General features: G+C 38.3%; 1 protein-coding gene and 1 pseudogene across 7 annotated transcripts in view; one reads left to right on the forward strand and one right to left on the reverse strand.

Annotated features, from left to right (window-relative positions):
• SARDH (sarcosine dehydrogenase) overlaps positions 1–22,597 on the forward strand; it is a 142,891-nt gene that overhangs the window by 108,972 nt on the left and 11,322 nt on the right. For all 7 annotated transcript variants that reach the window (XM_074210765.1, XM_074210766.1, XM_074210762.1 and 4 more), the window contains 3 exons: positions 13,164–13,326; positions 15,470–15,638; positions 19,214–19,349. In XM_074210765.1, coding sequence (XP_074066866.1) covers positions 13,164–13,326; positions 15,470–15,638; positions 19,214–19,349 — 468 coding nt within the window. The remainder of the gene's footprint in view (positions 1–13,163; positions 13,327–15,469; positions 15,639–19,213; positions 19,350–22,597) is intronic.
• Positions 4,017–4,595, reverse strand: LOC141505186 (programmed cell death protein 6 pseudogene; annotated as a pseudogene).

A 22,597-nucleotide genomic window follows, 5' to 3' on the forward strand; every position in this document is an offset into this window, starting at 1 on the left:
GGGGGTGGGGAGTGAGGGGAGCAGGGAGAAGTGGTATGGTGTCTGAAATATTTTAGAGTTTTTGGATATTTGAAACATTGAAACTTAATCAAAGATAAATCTTTTCTTACTGTTCTTACTTCTCTCTCTTTGATGCTCAGGTTTTTAACTCAGTCCTTGAAGATTATACATCAATGCCATTCTCACTCTGTGACTCTTAAGAAACTTAAGTATTTAAAAGCCATTCATATTTGTTAGGGCTGACCCCAGAGTCTCTAGCATAAGTGTCATAGAAATATATATAAAACCATGAGCTGGGGTGCTATGAAAAAGTTTGGAGAGATCAGTTATATGGGTGCCCCAATTTTAGACCCCAGTTGATTCTACTGTGTATTTCTTCTGACTCACTAAAGGTCCTGAGTGTGATGTGTGACTTAACAGTTGATTCCAATATACATTTCTTCTTATTTCTGAATTTTTACAGTTGACTTGGACCAGATGCTAAACTAGATAACAAAACTAGCTGAACTTGCTGACAGTTTAACCCTATCCATGGATTTAATCAAATGAAGACTAGAGATTGAGATATGGAATGAGGCTTGAAGTAGGGGATTGTCTCCTGTAAAAATATAACTATGTGAACTCAGAGAGAAGAAAGGTTCTTGATTATGCATGCAGCCTTCTCTCCCTGCTCTCACTAACACAGCTCATTGTATTACTGTCTCAGTCACTGCCTCATTTTCTTTATCTGCAAAATGAGAGAGTTAGGCCAAAATGACCACTAAGGTTCCTTCCAGAACAATTTTGTTTTCTAAGTTTCTTTTGACCTCTAACATTGTATAGAAGTAAAATGGAATTTTAAAAGCTGAATAAGTTTCATTAGCTCACCAGAATCCTAACTGAATCAAACTATAAGTATAGAAGAACAGCAAACTTTCCAATACTGTTTAATATATTCTGAATTATATTCTAGTTATTTTTACATGTTTGATATCCCTTGCTATATGGTAAATTCTGTGCTGGCAAGAACATGACTTGAATATTTTTATATCCCGCCCCACCATGCCCTGAATATAGTAGATACTCAAATTTTCCTAGAATCGTAGAGTGTAAGAACTAGAAAGGACCTTAGGAATTATCTAGCTCAATCCTTCTCTCTCTCTCTCTCTCTCTCTCTCTCTCTCTCTCTCTCTCTCTCTCTCTCTCTCTCTCTCTCTCTCTCCTTCATTATATAGATGTAAATAAAAAAAGCTTCATAAAGGTTAAATGACTGTCAAAGATCACAAGGATAGTAATAAATGGCAGAACTGAGATTTAATTATAGGTCTTCTGATTTCCAGTCTAGTATTCTTTTCCTTAGACCATTTTTGTTGAATTGAATTAAATTGAATTGAAATCAGAATAGAAACAGCATTATCACCATCTGCATAAATAACACCTAACATCTGCCCCACCATTTACCATTTTCAAGGAACTTTCATAGATACTCTCTCATTAAATCCTCATGAGACTGGGGACAGTGTTGGAAGCCAAGTTGAAGCTCCCAATGGCGGAAACACTTGACACCTTAGCAGCCCAGAGAACAGTTTGTAACACAAAAGGTTTCTGCTCCAACCATTTAATTTTGATGCTAAATTTGGCTGCTGATAACAGGATGCACAGCTCTAAGGCATTTTCAGTTCAAAGTAGCAGGTGCTTTAGATGCTTGGAGAACCACTAAGACATTCCTCTTCTATTTGGTAACTAGATTGTATTCACATATATCACATGCCTTCATTTTATTGCTCTTGATGTAAAACTCTTTTCTGGATCCACATGTGGAAGTTTCTTCCCAATTCAAATGGAGAAACAAAACATATCAGATATCCCAGAAGAAGCACTTTTTTTCAGATTCATTACATTTGTATCAAAATTCAGTTTGGAGAGGGGGTAGTGGTGATGATGATGATGGTACAATCCAGAGTCTGCCTGCACACTTATGGGGGATAGGGGAAGGAAAGCCCCCGAGAGAGTGTTATAGTAATTGGATCCTAGAGGGTGATAATTTAGGGTAAGGATCCTTAACCTGAGGTCCTTGGATCTCCAAGGGATCTATGAATGGATTTCAGGGGATCTATGAACTAGAATGAGAAAAAAATAATACTTTTTAAAAATTTTCACTGACTTCCAATTGAAATTTAGGATTTCATTTTATTTAGACTTTTAAAAGTCCAATAGACATCACCAGACTGAGCAGGGGTCTATGCTAGATCAGACTCCTACTGCCTAGGGAGTACTGATGATTAAATTTTTAGGATGAGAATCTGGTCCAATTCTCCTCTCTCAACCTTACATTGTATAGATGCAAAGAAAAGGAAGCTCAGAAAGATTATATGATCTTTGCCAAAGATCACAAGGGTAAATAGCAGAACAGATTTTGTTGTAGGTTGTCTGACTTCTGATAACTCCTGTCTCAGGAGAGTCAAGTGTTAAATTCTTTTTGTTCCAAGAAAGATTTTATTTATTTTGAATTTTACAATTTTCCCCCTATTCTTGCTTCCCCCACACACACACACAGAAGGTAGTCTGTTAGTCTTTATAATTGTTAATTCTTAAGGTGAGGATTTACACCTCCAAAATACAGGAAATCCTTTAAATCAGTACTGGATTTATTGTTTTGTTGATTGTCCAAACTTAAAAAGGTATTAGAGAAAATGTTAATAATGCAGATTAAACTTGAAAATGTACTGAACAAACACCCTTGGTCTATCAAGTAGGTTTTTTTGTTTTGTTTTTCCTCAGAGAGCTAGTTATTAAATGTTTATATATCCCCGAGTTCTTGACTAGTAAAAGTTAATGTCTACTGTATTACATAATGAGGAACAATGTAGCTGAGAACACTGTAAAAGAAGATCTGAGGAAATGGGTCCTCCATCTGGGAAGGAGCCCTCAGCCCACTACCAGCCTGGAAGAGCTACACCTTGCCCATGTTAGCATCCTGGGACCAAAACCATATTGCTTCTTGCTGGGTACAGCTCTACCCAAACAGGATACTTGTCTTTTGCCCAGTGTTCTAAACTCCTGAAAGTTGTGCATAGAAATCAGAGCCATAACTAATATTCTGTTGGCATATTCATTTCCTAAGGAAAGCAACACAAAACATTTCTTCAAATCAACTTTACATCCACAGGGCAGATAGAGAGGAGCCAGCAAAGGAATCACCTGGGACATGGTTGCCAGGGGAGAAAGTATACCAAAAAAGATTGTTATTAGATTTCAGACTCAGTTGTCTCTACACTGCTGAAGGAATGGAGCCTTAAATTTTAGTGCCCTGGGATAAAACCTGTTCGTCCAAATTATGATTCTGTTTATAGTTGGGCATTAGGAAGAACCAAGAATAAAACAGACATCAAGAAAATTTGTCCAACTCACTCTATAAAAGTTGTCTACAAACTAGATCTAGATGGCAAGGCCTTCTAAACTTAAGAATCCTCCAAGGTCTCCCAATAGGATTAGTTCTTTGCTTTCAAACTGTTCATATTTGATCACTCTTTTTTTATATCAATCTTTTTTTCTTTTCCATTTTTTTATTGCTTATGTTACATATTAAAATGGATACAATAAACCTCTTTTACAAAAGTAAGGCACATGAAAAGCTTTATGTGCAAGTTCCATACTATTTTAAAATTCTGATTCTTTAGAAGTATTCTGACAGAAGTAGAGACATCTACAAAAGATAAAATGCATTTTTCATGCCAGATACCAGAAGCAAAGTTACACATATTCAACTTCAGGGCACAAATGACCACAAACTAAATCCATTTTTGCATCTGGAGAACTACATGGCTATAGTTACTATGGTAAAATATTAATTAGCCTTTTTCACATATATACAGTTAGGATTTTGAAACATAAACATATCAATTGTATAAAATATTGGAGGAAGACAATCTTGAGTTGCATCAGTGTTCCTTTTCCTTATGTGATAAAACAGGGGATTTGGCATTTACAGTCTTTTTTTCCATAACAGTCCCATTGATAACCTCCAAAGGTGAGTGTTACATAACACTAAAGACCATGTAAAGATACTGTTGTTCATAAGACACTTGAATCCAGCCATCCTGATCAGTATCGTAGCCCCGGAATATATCTATCAACCTCTGTAAGACAATGCAGCCTTGAATGAAATCATCAAAAGAAATCTGTCCTCTTCCTTGTCTGTCAAACTTTCGGATAAGGATATCATGAAACTGCTCAGATAATCGATAACCAAAACCTGATAATGCTAGCTTAAGTTCATTTTTGTCAATCATTCCAGAGTTGTCTCTATCATATGTCTGGAAGACATTCTGCCAATCTGTGATATACTTCCAAACTCCAGTGAATTCACTAAAGTTCAAGCCTGCTTTGTTCTCTTGGTCAAACATAGATATGATTGATCTGACAGTCACAGGATTAAATGGAGTCCATGTGCCATTGGATAATGCTTGTTGAAGTTCATTGTCAGAGATTACTCCACTCCTGGCTTTATTAACCCGCTGAAAGACGTTCCACAGGAAGCTCTGGTCCGGCAGCAAGGTGGCAGCTGCGGGCCGGGGGGCGCCCCCGGGGCCTGTCTGGTAGGGGTAGGTGGCCATGGGCCAGTTGGAAGAAGGCTGAGACGTGGAGCGCCGAGCGAGAGAATGGCTCCACAGGGCTTCTTCATTTCCACTTTCTAGATCACTCTTTTTTAAAAAAAAAAGAAATCATGGTTTTCCAACTACATGCAACAGTAGATTTTACCAATCATTTTTTTTGCAAGGTTTTGAGTTTTACATTTTTCTCCCTCTCTCCCTTTCCTGCCCCCCCACCCCCCGCCACAGAAAGCAGGGTGATATTCACTTGATCACTCTTACTGAAAGGCGAAGACCATGCCATTCTAAATACTCCCAGCTAAAACATGTTAACCCCTGCATCAGTAACAGTTACTTTCTTCAAAGCAAAGGGAGATGCTGTCATCTTTCCAGTGCTTCAGAAGAGAGGCATTATGTGGCTAATTGTAAGCACTGCATTACATGCCAGAAGACTTCGGTGATATGAATAATCTGCCTTGCACAATCTCTGCCAAGCATCCTTCTCTATAGCCATTGTGGGCTTGCTTCAGAAGGGGGGGGTGAGTCATATAGTCTTAGAATCATAGAATGTTCACACTGGAAAGCGCTTTAGATGTCATCTAACCTAAAATCCTACCCAATATAACCATTCTCTCCATCTAATCTCCAATGTGAGACATGATGACCTAAAAGCAAGACTACTAGTTTTGGAATCAAAACCTAGTTTCAGATCTCAGCTCTGAGGTGTCAGTTACAACAGGTTGCCTCTCTGAACTTTGGTTTTCTTATCTATAAAACAGGGATACTATGTTGTAAAGAAAATACTTGGTAAACCTTAAAGCATTGTAGAAAGGTGAAATATTATTATTGCTATGAGAAACTCAACTATTTTACAAGACAATCCTTTCCATTTTTAGCAGCTCTAATTGTAAGGAAGCATTTTTGGCTTGTTTTTTTTTTTTTGAGTCAAAAAAAATCTATTATGCTCAAAATGGTTTCTTTGGTTCTAGTCTAGTTCTCTGGGATCAAGCAGAATAAATCTGCACTCTTTTATACAAAACCCTCCAAATATTTGAATTTATCATTTTTTTTCTACTTGAGTCATCTCTCCTCCATTAGCCCTCCAGGCTAAAATTCCTCATCCCTTCAGCTGTTCCTCAGGTAGACCAATTTCAAGTCTTAGCATCTGGGATGTCTAGTTCTAACCTCACTCTACATTCTAAATGTCCCTGATGGTCCCTTCCCAGGCTTCTGTATTATTCTTATTCACACTCTCTGTCCTAGTCTGCTGGCTGCTTTCCTTGCATGACATTTTATATTCCACTCTGGTGCATTCACAGAATTTGCTCCCCATATCTAGAATTTGACCTCCTCACCTTACCTCATAGAATCCTTTGTTGCTGTTGTCCAGTCACTTTATTCATGTCTGACTCTTTGTGGCCCCATTTGGGTTGTTGTTGTAATGGTTTTTTTAATTTTTTTTTTAATTTAAGGCAATGGGGTTAAGTGACTTGCCCAAGATCACACAGTTAGGAAATTATTATGTATCTGAGGCCAGATTTGAACTCAGGTACTTCTGAATCCAGGACCAGTGCTCTATCCACTGAGCTACCTAGCTGTCCCCCTGTTACAATTGTTTTTCAAAGATACTGGAGTGGTTTGCTATTTTCTTCTCCAGCTCATTTTACAGTTGAGGAAACTGGGGCAGAATTATCATATTTCCCCATTTATAAGACATACCTTAATTTGGGGGCCTGAAATAGGAAAAAATATATTAAATAAAGTTATTGAACTCAAATTTTATTCATTGAGAAATTCAAGGGGGGGGGCAGAACTAAGATAGCAGCATGTAGGCAGCATTTACCAGGAATTCCTTCCCCAAAAAACTCAAAAAGCCATCACATTGTGACTCTAGTCAAAATTTAGAGGAGCAGAACCCACAGAAAGACTGAGTGATACATTTTCCCAGTCTAAGATAACTTAGAAGCTCCATGGGAAAGCTGTATTTCATTAGGACAAGGAGTTGAAAAACAGCCCTGGCAACATTGCAGTGCAGCCCAGCCCAGCCCAGCCCAGGGACCACAAGAAACAGCTTGAAGGGGTAGTGAGAAAACTCTGCTACACCAGAATGAGTGTGGAGTGAGGAGCACTGGCCGCAGAACCTTCAGCAAGAATCAGGAGAAACCAGCCTGTACCTCCAGAGCACAGCCCACAGATGGTAAGGGGGTCAGGGGAGACTGCAGAAATCTCTCTGTTCTCCCTGTTGCAGGACTCTACTGTTTACCCACACTCAGATCCAGGTTGCAGTTTGGCCTTCCATACTAAGATAGCAGGGATCCTCCCCACAGATCTAGGGCAGAGGGGAGTATCTGTGGCCACCTATATATCAAAGCACAGCCAAGAGAGCATAAAACTTCAGAGGAATAAAGGTCCCCCTGGGGCATCCCCTAAAAAAACCCCCAAAGCCTTAGAAGTGCTGTAAATTAGTCTTCAGCTGAAGAAATGAGTAAACAACAGAAAAAGATGAATCTCACCATAGAAAATTACTTTGGTCCCAAGGAAGATCAAAACACATATTAAGGTGATGACAAAATTGAAGCTTCTGTATCCAAAACCTCCAAGAGAAATAGAAAATGGGCTCAGGCCATGAATAAGCTCAAAAAAAGACTTTGAAAAGCAATTAAGGGAGATGGAGGAAAAATTGGGAGGAGAAATGAGAGCAATGCAGGAAAATCATGAAAACCAAATCAGCATCTTGGTGAAAGAAATACCAAAAAAAATACTGAATAAAATGATATGTTGAAAGTCAGTTTAGGCCAAATGGAAAAAAAGCAAAACAAAAGGTGAATGAGGAGAAGAATGCCTTAAAAAGCAGAATTGACCAGCTGGAAAAGGAGATAAAGAAGCTCTCTGAAGAAAATAACTCCTTCAAATGCAGAATGGAACTAAAGGAAGCTGATGACTTTGCAAGAAATCAGGAAGAAATAAAACTCTTCCAAAAAAAAGCCTAAAATTAGAAGAAAATATGAAATATCTCATTGGAAAAACAATCAACCTCGAAAACAGATCCAGAACAAATAATTTTAAAATTATTGGACTACCTGAAAGACATGACCAGGAAAAGAGCCTAGACTTCATTTTTCAAGAAATAATAACAGCAAAATTGCCCTGAGATCCTAGAAGCAGAGGGTAAAATAGAAATTGAATGAATTCACAGGTCACCTTCTGAAAGAGATCCCAAAAGAAAAACTTCCAGGAATATTATAGCCAAATTCCAAAACTCCCAAGTCAAAGAGAAAATTCTAAAAGCTTCCAGAATCAAATAATTCAACTACAGAGGCTCCATAGTCAGGATTACACAGAATCTGGCAGCATCTACATTAAGGGCTTATAGGGATTGGCATATGATATTCCAGAAGGCAAAAGATCTTGTTTTACAACCGAGAATCAACTACCCAGCAAAATTGAATGTCATCTTTCAAGGGAAAAGATGGATTTTCAATGCAACAGGGGACTTTCAAACTTTTTCTATTGAAACAACCACAGCTGAACAGAAAGTTTGATCTCCAAGTACAGGACTCTGGTGAACCATAGAGGGGGTGGACGAGAAGGACTAACTATGAGGAACTTAATGATATTGAACTGTTTGTTTTCCTGCATAACTTATATGAACTTTCTCATAAGAGCTGTTAGAAGGAGCATATATCGACAGGGAACAGGAAGGAGCAGAATATAATGATATAATATAGTAAAAAGATGGAGTCAATGGGTGATAAAAGGAAGTACTGGAGGAAGAGAAAGAAGAGGAAGAGGAAGCTAAGAAATTTCACATAAGAATCAAGAGAAAGCTTTTTCAATGGAGTGGAATAGGGGAAGGTAAGGAGAGAATGAGTGAGCCTTCATTCTCATCAGAAATGACTCAGAGAGGAAATAACATACACACTTAATAGGGTAAAGAAATCTATCTTATCCTAGAGAAAAATGAGAAGAGAGGGATGGGATAAGGAGGAATAGGGGGAGGGAAGAGGGAAATAGGTAATAGAAGAGAGGGAAGATTGTGGAAGAGGGTGCTCAGATACAATACACTTTTGGACAGGGCCAGGATGGAAGAAGAAAGAGAATAGAATAAATGAGAGTGTGGAGGGAAATACAGCTAGTAATAGCAACTGTGGTAAAAAATATTGAAACAACTTCTCTGGTGGACTTATGATAAAGAAGGTAACTCACCCCAAAGAGAGAGCCATTGAAATCTGAACATAGACTGAAGTATATTTTTTCTCTCTCTCACTATTCTTGAGGTTTCTCATCTTCTTGGGGTGGGGGGTTATGTTTACTCTTATAACAAAATTATTGTAATAATATGAAATAAATAAACCAAAAAAAAGGACTTCCTGCTCATAGCTTTCAGGCATCTTTTAGGCAAGTCTGGTTCATGGAAGTGGACGCATGCTTAGTTCATTCCATTTCATGAACATGAAGCACCAATTGTGTCTCCTTTGAAATCAGTCACTTCTTTTTCATCAACAGTTCTTCTTGCCTGGTGCTGAACCATCTTTGTGGACACAGGAATTCCAATTGTCCTTTGTTCTTCAATCCATCTCTTCAATTCCCCCTCTAACTTAGGCCATTTTGTTGACTTGCCTCTCATGGCCTTCTTCTGCCAGGAAGTTTTCAGTAGGGTTTCTTCTTCTTGCAGCCAGTCTTGGATTGTTTTCTCAGTTGGAGGAGGACCAAACTGACATTCAGCATTCACTTTTGCAAAAATGGATTACATTGAACTTGAATTCAGCACTGTACCAAAATCTTTTCTGAGCCATTTCTGGACATAATGCAGCAAAACTTAATCTGATATATTGGTAATAAATGTGAAACAAAATTATTGCAAAGACAGCTAGTGCAAAGATAGCAAGTGAGAAAAAGCAGGAAATGCAAGTATAAAAATCTACAACCACTGTGCAAGATGCTTCCAGTTTTTAGATCCTAAAGTTTTTGAAAAAGGGTGCATCTTCTACACCATGAAATATGGGAACATGAAATCAATAGAATGATAGATTTAGTTCTGTAAAGGCCATCTAGTCCAACTATTTCTTTTTATAAATCAGGAGACTGAAGCCCTGAAGAGGTAAGAGGCTTACCCAAGGTCTACCCAAGGTAGTTACCCAAGGTAACTAAGGTAACCTTAGTGAAAAAAACAACATAGGATATTTTTTTCCCTTGGGCCATGTTGCTATCTCCTAATTCTTTGTAATTTACCCCTTAGTAGAATGTAAATTCTGTAAGTAGGGCATAGTCTTTTTTTGTCTTTGTTTCTACAGAGCCATGTATACAGTAAATACCTGAAATACATTTAAATTAAACCTACTTGATAAAATATGGCACCCAGCACCAACCAATCTCTCAAAATGGAATCATATCAGTATGATTATATCACCTATTGATCCATGGCTCTGGACATCTTTTCATCTTTCATTTTAATTCTGACTCTTGTGACTACCAGTAATTCTAAGTCAAAGTACCATTATCTTAATTGATTCCCCCCCCCCAACTTGCCCCTCTTAGATTTATCCTATTTCGATATTATCCTATTTAGAGTTGCCATATGCAGGCATGAGCCTCTTCTATAGTAAGAAAGGAGTCACTAAGAAGTACCGGATGTTAGCAGTTTCCAGTTGTTAATGATCAGGAACTAATAAAGACTTGATAGTGATAATTACTTAGGTCAATATTAAGGCGAAAGCCAATTCTGTTCATCTTCTAAGGGACCATCTGAACTCTTTGACCATCTGGAATTTTTCTGCACCTTATTTCACTTGGAATACTTGGACCATCATCTCAGTTTTAGAAATTCTGATTGCAAGCAAATTTGTGGATTTGACCTATTGCACTTTTCTAGGGAGCTCAGGTCAACTTCCATTTGATCACATGTGGGTCTAGAAATAGGTGAGTTCTGGTGGCACCTATGGAGAAAGAGACCCCCAAAGTGGGAGCTATTCCATGTCCCAAAGATAGAAAGTACAAGGTTCCTATCTCCTCAATGCCCTGCCTATACCCTTTGCAACAAAATGAAGGCATAGCTGTATGTTACTGTCTCTTCTGTCTCTTCTCAGCATATTATTTGATCTGTCTCTTATTCAATCTGTTCTCTAAGCTTTCCCTTCTGTGTGCCTCAGATTCTTCATCTGTAAAATGAAGGTGTTGTTACTTTCTAGTATTTTAATCCCATGTTCAATGAAGGTGTGAATATGACATTCTCAGTTCCAGTCACATGCACCTTGACCCCATCTTACAAGGATACCTTACATTAGCTTAAATCTTTTACACTTTCCAAAGCATTTTTCACCTCTGCTATTTCTTTAATTTCCTCTACTAGAGTTGGAGAAAATCCTGTACAGTTTCCCCTCCTTGCTCTGGTGTCCATCTGGACATTGGTTCCTCTATCTCATTTCACCAGTTACCAATGTCAATCAGTTTGTCTTGGTCATCCAGTTTCCAAATGATTTTGGAGTAATGCACATTACTGCCTTAGTCTCTTTTTTATATAATAATAGAGAGAAATAACAATAACTTCATTCTCCCTTCCAAATGGAGTCCGACGTTTAACAACCTCACCAGTTTCCCCTGTGGGAAGAGTCCAACTGAATGTGAATGAGGTACTACTGGATCATTTAATACATGTTTTTATATTTTTTTAATTTTTATTTTTCCTGCAAGGAAATGAGATTGGCTTAGCAGCTTGGCTCTCCCTCTTAGGCTGTCTAAAATTAGAACTCAGTTGACAAGGCAATCCTTATCTACAACTGAAGGCTTGCAAAGTGGATGCAAGAAAATGTCAAAAGTACAGTCTCTGTTTCAATTTTGAAGTTCAAAAGACCTCAGCAAATGCAAGCACAGAGCAAATTTGTGCTGTTTCAAAAGCTTTTAGACTCCAATTCCTCAGGTATCATTCGATTAGAGTGTCAAATTTACAATAGAATTAACATTCCTGGTAGTCTAGGAGAACTTATTCTTTGTTATTCATTCATCACTCTAGCTATGAATAGCAGAGATCATGAGACACAAGTCCTCTTGCCCTTTAGCTGCTTGTGGATCCTCCTGGGTGTTGTGAAGCACCAATTGACAATTCGGTTTTTAAGTAAAACCAATCAAAACATGTGTGAATCTAGGAAGTCACCTCCCCAAGGTCCTAGTATTAGAGTCAACCATTCCCTTACAGAAACTGAAATTTTGCTACATTTATAGATTTTGAGGCACCCCATGCTCTGAAAGATTCTACCAACTAGAGACTTAGCCACCAGTCATTCCCATTCTGGATGGATGTGGGTTGTACCCCCTGGGCAGGTCTCAGTTCCCATGTCTTCAGATAGATGAGGAAAATGATGGTTTATAAGGGAATGGTGAAGGGTTAGAGACATTTATTGAATTATCAGTTGTCTGGGTAGTCATGGGAACTAGTTTGCAAACCTTTTGAGGGAAAGGGTTGGGTTTTCAAGTTTGTATCATTTATCTCCTCAATCTTCTCCACTCCTTTCAAAAATATACCAACAGTACCTAGAGGATCCAATATGTAGATTTTCAATAAGCTGTCTTTTTTAGTTAATGAAATTAGTTTTTATATCTAGAATCAAAATTCTCTTCTGTTCTGGGTATGACCTTCAAAGTTCTGCCCTCATCATTTTCAAAAAGGGAAGTTAGTTAAGTTTTCCACTCCTGCTCTAGACCTACATCTTCATGTTTGCAAAACTTTATGATTCTATGGTGCTAACTTTTCAAAGTGTTCCCCATATGGCATCTCATTTTAAGTACATAGAGAAGACTTTCTTTCTTCCAAATATACTTCCTTTCCACCTGCTCACTTATAAGAGTATAAAATTTTACCATTTGAGAACCATTTCTTTGGCTTTGACCTCTGTTGAAATATAAATTCCCCTGGGAGAGGTAACAAAGGATGCTTTACTGCTCATTTATATCTTAAGGTGAAAAAATTTGATCCTTTCCTGGGACAAGCTTTTAATACTAAGAACAGAAGATACTGAATACTACAGGGAAAAGTGGAAGGAGAAGCGTCTTAAATCTAACTTTCAAGTTCTCAGCATGTCCCCTGAGTGAAGAAAGAACATTAGAATGAGAATTAGGATACCTGGCCTCCAGTCCTGGCTTCTGCCACTAACTCCCAGTGTGACCTTGAGTAAGTCAGTTCCATTGTCTAGTTTTCTCAGATATACATTGAGAAGGATGGACTCCATGATATATGGAATACTTTTCTACTCTGACACTCTGTAATTCTATTTGTTGTTGTTCAGTCATTTCAGTCGTATCCAACTCTTCAACATGACTCCAGTTGAGGTTTTCTTGGCAAAGATATTGGAGTGACTTGTCGTTTCCTTCTCTAGCTCATATTACAATGAAGAAACTGAGGCAAACAGGATTAAGTGACTTGCCCATATCTAAGACTAGGTTTGGACTCAGCAAGATGTGTCTTCCTGACTATAGGTTCAGTCTTCTGTCCATTGCATCACCTAAGATTCTATTATATAAATGTATTTGGGGGGATGGATAATAAAAAGAATAGAGCTGAGAACAAGAATGAGAACTGACCTCTTATTCTTCCCACAGGTTCGAGCCATGAGATTGTCTTTTGTGGGAGAGATGGGCTGGGAACTGCACATTCCCAAGGCATCCTGTGTTCCTGTTTACAAGGCTGTGATGGAAAAGGGTAACAAGCATGGCATTGTCAATGCAGGCTATCGGGCAATTGACTCCCTGAGCATTGAGAAAGGTAGGTTCTTGTTGACCTCCTAGGACCTCCTGCCACTCCCCAGAACACTTCTTCCTGAGGCTGCCCTCCTCCAAGGTCTATTCTCCAAAGTGTAGTTGTTTTCTAACAAGTCTATTTTTACCTTGTTCCTTTACTGATCTTGAAATCCTCTCTCATTTCCTGGCTTGATCCCTGATCTTTATCCATGCTGTCCATTGACACAAATAAGTACACAATATTTTTCATGGTCATTTACCTTCCTACACCAGAAACTTTGAGAGCCTATATCTTATCCTCCCTGATCTAAGATTCTCTGTGCCTTTCAAAAGGGTCAACAACTAAACTAATTTGTTTTCTTTTTTAATTATTTCTAATAGAATCAGAGGCTATCAGGACTAGAAGGGAACTTAGAAATTAGAATGTTAGCATTCAAATGAATTTAACAACATAGAATCTTAGAGTTGAAAAGAACCTTAGAGGTTATTTAGTCTAACCCTCTCATTTTAATGATTTAAAAAAGAAAATCCAAATCTGAGGCAGTGATTTGCACAAGTTGTGTTAGTGGGAGAGGATAACAGAAGATTCTCCTTGCCCCAAATGGGAAGCCTCTCTTTTCTAGGTAATATAGGAATATTTTAATAGAGACCTTTTGAAAATAATGAGTGCCACTCCAAGTCCCTTCCCCTCTTCCATGGACTCAAGGTTTAGGTTTTTGTTATAAAATAGTGATGTCTATAGTTTGAATCTTACTAGGTCAGAAAGGATGGTAGCATCTTTAAAGGCTAGGGATAGAAGTTTTATGATTCAGTGAAGCTTTATACTATGCTCATCTCCAATTGCCTTTCAGTTATCTTGAGAAGAACATCCAACATACATCTTAAACTCAACATATCCAAAACGGAACTCATTCTCTTTTCCTATCCTAAGCCATCCCCCTACTCTGACTTATTGCGGTCAAGAGCAACACCATCCCTCCCAGTTCCTCAGACTCACAAGTCACCTTGGGTTCCTCACTCTCATTCATCCTCCCACCCCCCACCCCCACTACCATGTCCAAGCAATTGCTAAAGCCTGTGCATTTATCCTTTGCAACATCTCTTCAATAGGCCCCCTTCTTTCTTCTGACACTGATGCTGACCTTCACCACACTCACACCTGGATTACCACAATAACCATCTGTGGGACTGCCTGAGAAGTCTTTCCCATTCCAATCCACCCTCTATTCAACCACTAAAGTGACTTTCCTTTTACCCCCTATTCACACAAACTTCAAAAGTTTCTTGTGGCCTCCAGGAGCAAATAAAAAATGCTTTTTTGGCATTGAAGGTCCTTCCTAATCTAATCTAATCACCTCTTCTCTCTTTGATCTTCTTAAACCTAACTCTCTGATACATTTGTTCATTTTTATCTTTTGTAATCTAAGAAGGTCAAATGACATCAGGATGTCAGGGTAAATGTACAATGTGTCCAACTGTGGCTAATCAAACTAACACGAGCTTTGGTTGGCACAAATAGTTCATATGAACTTTTGGGAAAGAGTTGTCTCTAAATTTGCATATCTCATGTTTCTATTAAACATGACTTTGCTCATAAAGTACAGCACCTTCTCAGAACTGTCATGCTGAATGATCCTGTGCCAGTGTTTCCCATGTCTCCTAATCAATTCTAAAGTTCTTCAGTGAGACATTGAAAGTATCGTTGTATCACTTCTTCTGATCTATATGTGCTACATATGCCGATTTAGTGATCCTGGGTTCCTGGGTGTTCCACAAACAAGACACTCCACTTCATGACTCCTGACAGTTTCTCCCTATGTCCCCATGGTGGGAATGGTCTCCCTACTCCACTCTGACTACTCATGTCCCTGACTTCAAGTCCCATCCAAAGTTCATCTAAAAATCTTCTACAGGAAGTCATTCCTCACCTATTTCCTATTTATTCTGCAGATAACTTGTTTGCAAGGGATCTTCTCAATTAGATTGAAAACTCTTTGAGGACAGACACTGTCTTTTTACCTCTTCTTATATCCCCAAAGCCTGCCCATTGCCTAGCATATAATAGGAGTTTTAAAAAACTACACTCTGTAGGCAGTATCTCATAATCTCTTTGTACTGGTCAAGTTTTGCTATCCTTGATTCTGTGATAACATTGACCACCTGTGCAGGCTACCGACATTGGCATGCAGACCTTCGCTCTGATGACACCCCTCTGGAAGCAGGGCTGGCTTTCACCTGTAAATTGAAGTCTGCCATTCCTTTTTTGGGAAGAGAAGCCCTAGAGAAACAGAGGACCTCTGGTCTCCTCAGGCGCCTGGTCTGTTTTACTGTTGACAAGTAAGTACTTCCCTTTCCTGCACTACTGCTCACAATTCTCTATAGTTCAGAAACATTCCTTGCATACCCCACTCTAGACTCTCTTCTGTTTAACTCCACAATTGGGATAAGAAAAATTTTAAATAATTATATCAGCATTTTAGACATTATAATTTGATACCATCTTACTTTTCTACTTTTCATGTTGTATTCCATATTCTTTTAGGCAATTCATAGGACCTATATATGAGGCAAACAGGACTACTCATGGCCTCCTGCACTTTCCTACCACCACACATTTGCTCAAGCTGTGGTTTTTTTGGTGTGTGTGTCTTTATTAACTTTCCCATCTTCTTTATATCTGTTAAAATCCTACTCAACACTCTAAAACCGAAATCATATGTCACTCCTTCATGAGGCTTTGTGAATACTCCCAGTGAATTATCATCTTCTAACTCTTGAACCTCATATAGCACTTTGTTTTCTGTTTTTTAATATATTATTTTATATTATAGCTTTTGGCATAGAATATATATTAAGCATACTTATTAGACTGTATGTTCTATGAGAACAAGTAGGATTGTGTCTTACCAAAACTCTGGATATCACACACCAGATATTTTATAAATATGTGTTGAATTGATTTGAAGTATAATAACAACCTATGCTGGGAAATAACGATTTTTGCCAAGAGATTCAAATGTATTTTGATTCTGTTTGTTTTTATCTCCACCTTTGTGGGTGGTAATGAATGGGGATAATTTTAATCAATGTTTTCAAAACTAGAATAATACTTCCAGACTCTCTTGATTTGGAAAACTAAGACACTCCATTTGCCCCTTACATAACTACCACTCTTCTCCAAGGAAAGGTCAAGACCAAGAACAAGGCAAGTGGGAAAGTGTGTTTCATTGACTTCATATATTCCTTAACTTCTTCTTTCTGTCTGGTGCCTTGAAGAGCTATCCATGGTGAGACAGTAGCTCCTTTAAAGAGGTTGGGAGGACTGGTAGATGGCAAATTCTATAGGAATCAGTTGTGTGATATTGCAGCCCCAAAGTGAATAGGCGAATCATTGAAACTAGAAGAGGAACTTTAGTATCTTGAGTCTAATTCCCTCATTTTATAGCCAAAGAAACTGAAACCTAAAGAGTTCAAATAATTTTAAATTATCAAATTATAACTAGATTAATTAATCTAATAAGAGTCTAAAGCAGGATTTGAACTTAGATCTTCCTGACTCCTTGTCCAGAGGACTATTTACATTGCTTTTCAGCTTAAAGAAAGCAATAGCATTGCTGTATTCTATCTTGGTACTATTACATCTGGGATATTTTGTGTTCAATTTGGGGCCACCTATGTAATACGGATAGAAATATACTGGATTTTATACAGAAGAAAGTAAGTGAGATAAGCTTTGGAGAATATACCACATTTGAAGAAGCTGGGGCTGTTTTTCTAGGAGAAGAAAATATTTAGAAAAGACTTGATAGCTGCTTTTAAGCAATAGAAGGGGTGTTACATGAAAGCATGGGGATTTGTTAAAGTATAGCACAATGTCCTGGAATCAGGAAGGCCTAAGTTCCAATCTTGCCAGAGACTCTTATTAGCTGGGCGAAATCACCTAACCCCTCTCAGTTTCCATTTATTCATCTTCAAAATGGGAATAAAGTAGTACCTATTTCTCAGGGTAGTTCGGAGAATCAAATGCAAGGTTGACATGTACAAATTGCTTTGCCAACCTTAAAGGACCATATCAATGCTAACTATTGTGATAGGTGTTGTTTGGCTTGACCCCAAAGGATAGAACTAAGAGCAATGTACATTTTTTCAGAGAACTAAAATTTCAGCCAGAATTAAGAAAAAAGAGGTAAGGAAGAAAAAGGAAGGAAAAAAGGAAGGAAGGAAGGAAGGAAGGAAGGAAGGAAGGAAGGAATCTGTGGTTTGACATCTTCCCTCAGAATTTCTTTAGGTGATCTTCTGTTTTCATGTCCTTTAGCTTGATTTTGACTCCTCTTCCATCTCTTCCTCCTTTTCTTCCTCCTCCTCCTCCCCCCTTTCCTCTTCCTCTTTTTTTCTCCTCCTTTTCCTTTCCTTCTTTCCCTCCTCTTTTTTTTCCTTCTCCTTAACCTCCTCCTTCCCTTTCCTGGTCTGTTTCTTCCTACTCCTATTTGCAAAACTCTTGCTTGGGGCTGGAGCTGAGAAAACAGGGTCCTCCACTACTCAGAGACAAGATCTTAGTCAAGGGCTGTGCTCAGCAAGAAAACTTCACTGGATATGCAACCTTGACATTCAGAAATCCACTTTGAAACAAAAGAGAAAAACAACTTTCTGCCCCATGGGTATATTTTCAAGGTACTTGATTTTAAAAAGATGAAACAAATGCCCACTGTTTTCACTTCACTTTTCAGGGATGCAAGGCTACTAGACAGAAAAGAATGCCTCCAATTTTTATATAACTTTAATACCTTTCCATGTCTATTATCTATTTATGAGTTAGGGAGGTCAGGGCTTGTCTTCAGATGGGGAAACCAAGACCCAGTTGGTAGGAGGACCTTGAGGTCATATTATAACTGAGTGTTCCAATAAGTACTAGAAAGAGGCAAGGCCGCTGTGCACTGTCCAGATTCACTGAATCCAGAGGATGGTTCTCACAGATATTATAAAGCCTTAGAAAGGAACTTTGAAATTATAGGTGAATGCTCAGGCTCCCAATGGAGGGAAACTTAGAAATCATAGACTACAACCTAATCCAAGTCTACACACAGTCACACACATACAATACATGGTATGCATATATACTGAATGTATATATACACAAATATGCATAAGTGCTGGAAAGCTGGTGCAGTGACATGAGTGACTCATGTACCCATATAGGCATGTATGCAATACATAAATATAGACAGAAATTTTTATTTATGTGAAAAAAGTTTACCACATACATACATACATATATCCTTACAAATTTGTATTGGCCATCTGCCATGCCTGGAATGTACTTCCCTTTTCTCTCTTAAAATTTATTTTTCTCTTCAAAATTCTATCTAAGCAATATCAGGAACAGCCTTTTTTTATCCTCCCAGTGGCCAGTGTCTCCCTTCAAAATTGACTTCATATTCATTTTATATATATTTCACCACCTTCATTTATACTTACATTGTCACCTCCAAAAGAATATAAGTTCCTTGAGGGCAGTAACAGTTTTATTTTTTCTTTTTTACTTTTATCACCTAGCATAGTGCTTGGCACATTGTTAGCCCTTAATAAATGATTGTTTGTTACTTGATTGATGATCTTTGATGCTTCCTCTCCTCTTCATCTTTATCTATTGAAATCCCAGTTATACTTCAAGAGTCAACTCAAAGGCTATCTCCTCCTTGAAACCCCTTCTTCCAGAATTCCCCCTGTTAGATATTCTAAACCTCATAGTCCTTTGCATCATACTCTGCCCTATTTATAGTATCTCTTCTACTTAAGTTCTTTACACTTGAGTCCCTGAGAGAAGAGAATAGGACTTATTTACCCTTGTAACGTAGCCCAGCCCATTATATAATATTTGAGTGGTATTTTTTCTTTTTCTTTTTTTCTTACAGAAAGGTGCCCATGTTTGGCCTGGAAGCCATCTGGAGAAATGAAAAAGTAGTTGGCCACATTCGGAGGGCAGACTTTGGCTTCACTATCAATAAAACCATTGCCTATGGGTACATCCAGAATCCAGAGGAAGGTCCGGTGAGTTCTTGGGGAGGGGGGGTAGCTCAACTTAAGCTGTGAATCCAAATACCGTATATAAGAAAATTGCAGAATGGTATCAAAGAATAGCATTTTGTCGCAGAAGGATAACAAAAGGGAAGAGTTGTTTTTCCTCCAAACCTTCTTCTGCTATAAGCCAGAAAGGACTGTGAGACCTACAGGGAAGGCAAAGAAGAAAAGAGCTGGAAGCCTCCCATGCCCAACCAAGTCCTTGGCACTCCACTTCATACCACCAACTCCCCGGAGGGCCTGGGCTCCAGCTATGGAAAAACTGGGGGGGAAGACATTTCTGACAGGGTGTGATGATGGATAAGGCCCTGAGCAGAGGCCTCGGCTGGAAGGAGGAAGGGAGAGAAGAGGCAGATCAAGATGGAAAGCTGGTGCAGTGACATGAGTGACTCATGTAAACTGTATCTCCAGGCTGAGTTGGCTGTTGTTTCTTTGTATTTTTTCTTTTAAGAGACTGATTTTTGAAGCACAGAGTTTATGTTAGTCAGAGTTGAGGACAGAGCCAGAGGATAACAACTATTTTTTCCTAACCCAGAAAGAATGAGATTTTGAAATGCCATCCCATTCTTTTTACTCAAAGAATAAGACTAGGGCAACCAGTGACCCAAACCCAAACCAGTTCCTTCAAATATCTTAACCACTACTCCGAACTTCTATTATAAAAACATCCTTCTCTCAATCATCCTAAATCCTTTCAACACATACATACATACATGCATATATACATACATACACTCACACACACACACACACACACACTCTCTCTCTCTCACACATACACAGAAGCAGACTTTTGTTCTACCTCCTAACTTTACCTGTCTCCCATCTACTCTGTGGTCTACATATAAAGGCTTTAATAAATATTGGTTAGCTGACTGCTAGCTTGCTTGGCTGAATGGATGGATGGATGGATGGATGGATGGATGGATGGATGGATGGATGGATGGATGTTCTTTCAATTTAACAAAATATTTAAGTGTTTACTATATGCCAGAGCAATTTTGATTTGCATTTTTCTTGGGTTATTTCATATAGTCATTAATGTTTTAGATTCTTTTAGAACTGCTTGTTCACATCTTTTGATGCTGTATCTATTGGGGAAATAGTTTTTGATCTGATCTACTATCCTGGATATCAAATCTTTATCTGAGAAATTTGACAAAAACTGTTTTCTTCATTTACTTGCTTGTTTTCTTATACAAGATGCATTAATTTTGTGCAGAGCATTTCAATTCCTATTGATCATTATTATCTCCACTCTTTGCATACTTCTCTGTTTTCTTAATCCATCAACATTACTCTGACTTTACTTTTTTCCCTTCACAGCTTCTACCTATGGTAGAATTAAAAGTTTTGTCTTTGACTCCCTCACTTGTTGGCTTACCACCATTTACACCTAGCCAATTCTCTACTCCAGATTATCCCCACTGTCCTCCTTGTTGATTAAATTACTGAGTTCCATCTGTGCCATCTAGATTCACTGTAAATTCACATTATCTAATCTGAACTGGGTCCTCACTGCTGCTTAAGAAATTTATGCTTCTCTGTTTTATTCCTCTTTGATGCTGTTCCTCAAAACTTCTCTCCACAAGCTTTTCCCTACCTTCAGAAGATAGCCTTACGTCCTATGCCTAAAGCCTTCAGTACTCTTTGCATGCTTTTTCAGTACTCAGTGCATACTTTAGCATACCTCTGTATCTTAGAAATAGAGCTTTATTTACTTCTGCATCCGAGGAACAGGTGGCCTTGGCTTTCCCTGTGTCCTCTTTCTCCCTATGCCCTCCCTTCTTTTCTAAGAGTTTGTGCATCTATTCTTCCTCCTTTAATCTCTTCTGACCTATTTGTCTTTCTTAATTACTTTCAAACATCCCATCCTTAGCTAATCATTCACTTGAGTTTCATATCTCTTCAAATTATCCCTTATCTTGCCTTTTTTTTCACTCCCACACTGCTAGAAAGAATTATCTCTACTTACTGCCTCTGATTCTTCATTTCTTCATCACCCACTCGTTTAACCTCTGACTTTGGACCCCATCACCTTCCCCAGACTATCAAGGATCTCTTCATTTCTAAATATGATAGCCTTTTCTCAGTTATCAGCCTCTGAGTTTTACCTCTCAGTACTTTTTAATGCTGTTGACCACTCCCTCCTCTTTTATATTCTCTCCTTTCTCCACATGCATGAAACTAATATATTCTGGTTCTCATTGTGTATAACGGTTACTTTTCAGTATCTTTCAGTCTCTTTCAATCTCTTCATCTGTCTTAACATGAATTAATATGCTTGCTTAAGATGGGTTTCTTCCAGGGTTCTATCCTTCTTCTCTTCACTTCTTATAATTTCTTTCTTGATGATTTCATCTATTCCATGGGTTCAAATATTGCACCTTGCAAATCTGAATATGTCTAGTCTTAAACTTTCTCTTGAATTCCACTCACATTGTCAGCTGCCTTCTAAACATATACACATGCTGTAGAAATCACAAAATTTGAGATTCAAAATGACTCAATACCTTCTTCTCTGAACCTACCCATTCCTTATTTTTGAGGATAATCATTCAGGTTTAAACTTCAGGTTTCTCTTTAACTCTTCCCTATTCCTCACTTATCTCAACTAATCAGTTTCTAAGTCAAGTTGATTTTTGAGCCATACATCTCTCCTTGCTCTCTTCTTTTCATACACAGAGCTGCTATTCTAGTTCCTGCTCTCATCACCTCTCTTGTAACACCTTCCTCATTGGTCTCCAGATCTGCAGTCTTCCTTCTCTAGTTCATCCTCCACAGTGCTGCCAAATTAATTGCTCTACAGCCACTGATAACCTTGCACTTGAAGCATTGCCTAAATCCATATAGTTGGGGAGACTAGCAACATAAAAAAGGAAAAAGAGTGGGTCTGCCTTTCCCTTTGAAAATGCTTCTCAGAGTGAGAAACACTATCATTATCCTCATCATCGATAACAAATAATCTGAGCACCAATTACAGTGCTTTGAAAAAGCTCTGAGGCCAATGGAATGAATTTCAATACTTGTACTTTCTGTAGGAAAATTAATTGAAAGGAAAAGCTCTCAGTTTAAACTTTTTGGAAGGGACAATTGAACCTTCCAAATTCCCCCCCAAAGCTTTTCTACACAAACAAAATCAATGCAACTAAGGTAAGATGGCAAGCAGTTGATTAGGAAATGTCCTTCTTGATTCTAAGAGGGAAAGTTAACTTCCT

The sequence above is a fragment of the Macrotis lagotis genome, chromosome 1, assembly GCF_037893015.1.
Source record: "Macrotis lagotis isolate mMagLag1 chromosome 1, bilby.v1.9.chrom.fasta, whole genome shotgun sequence".
In the NCBI taxonomy this organism is placed as follows: domain Eukaryota; kingdom Metazoa; phylum Chordata; class Mammalia; order Peramelemorphia; family Peramelidae; genus Macrotis; species Macrotis lagotis.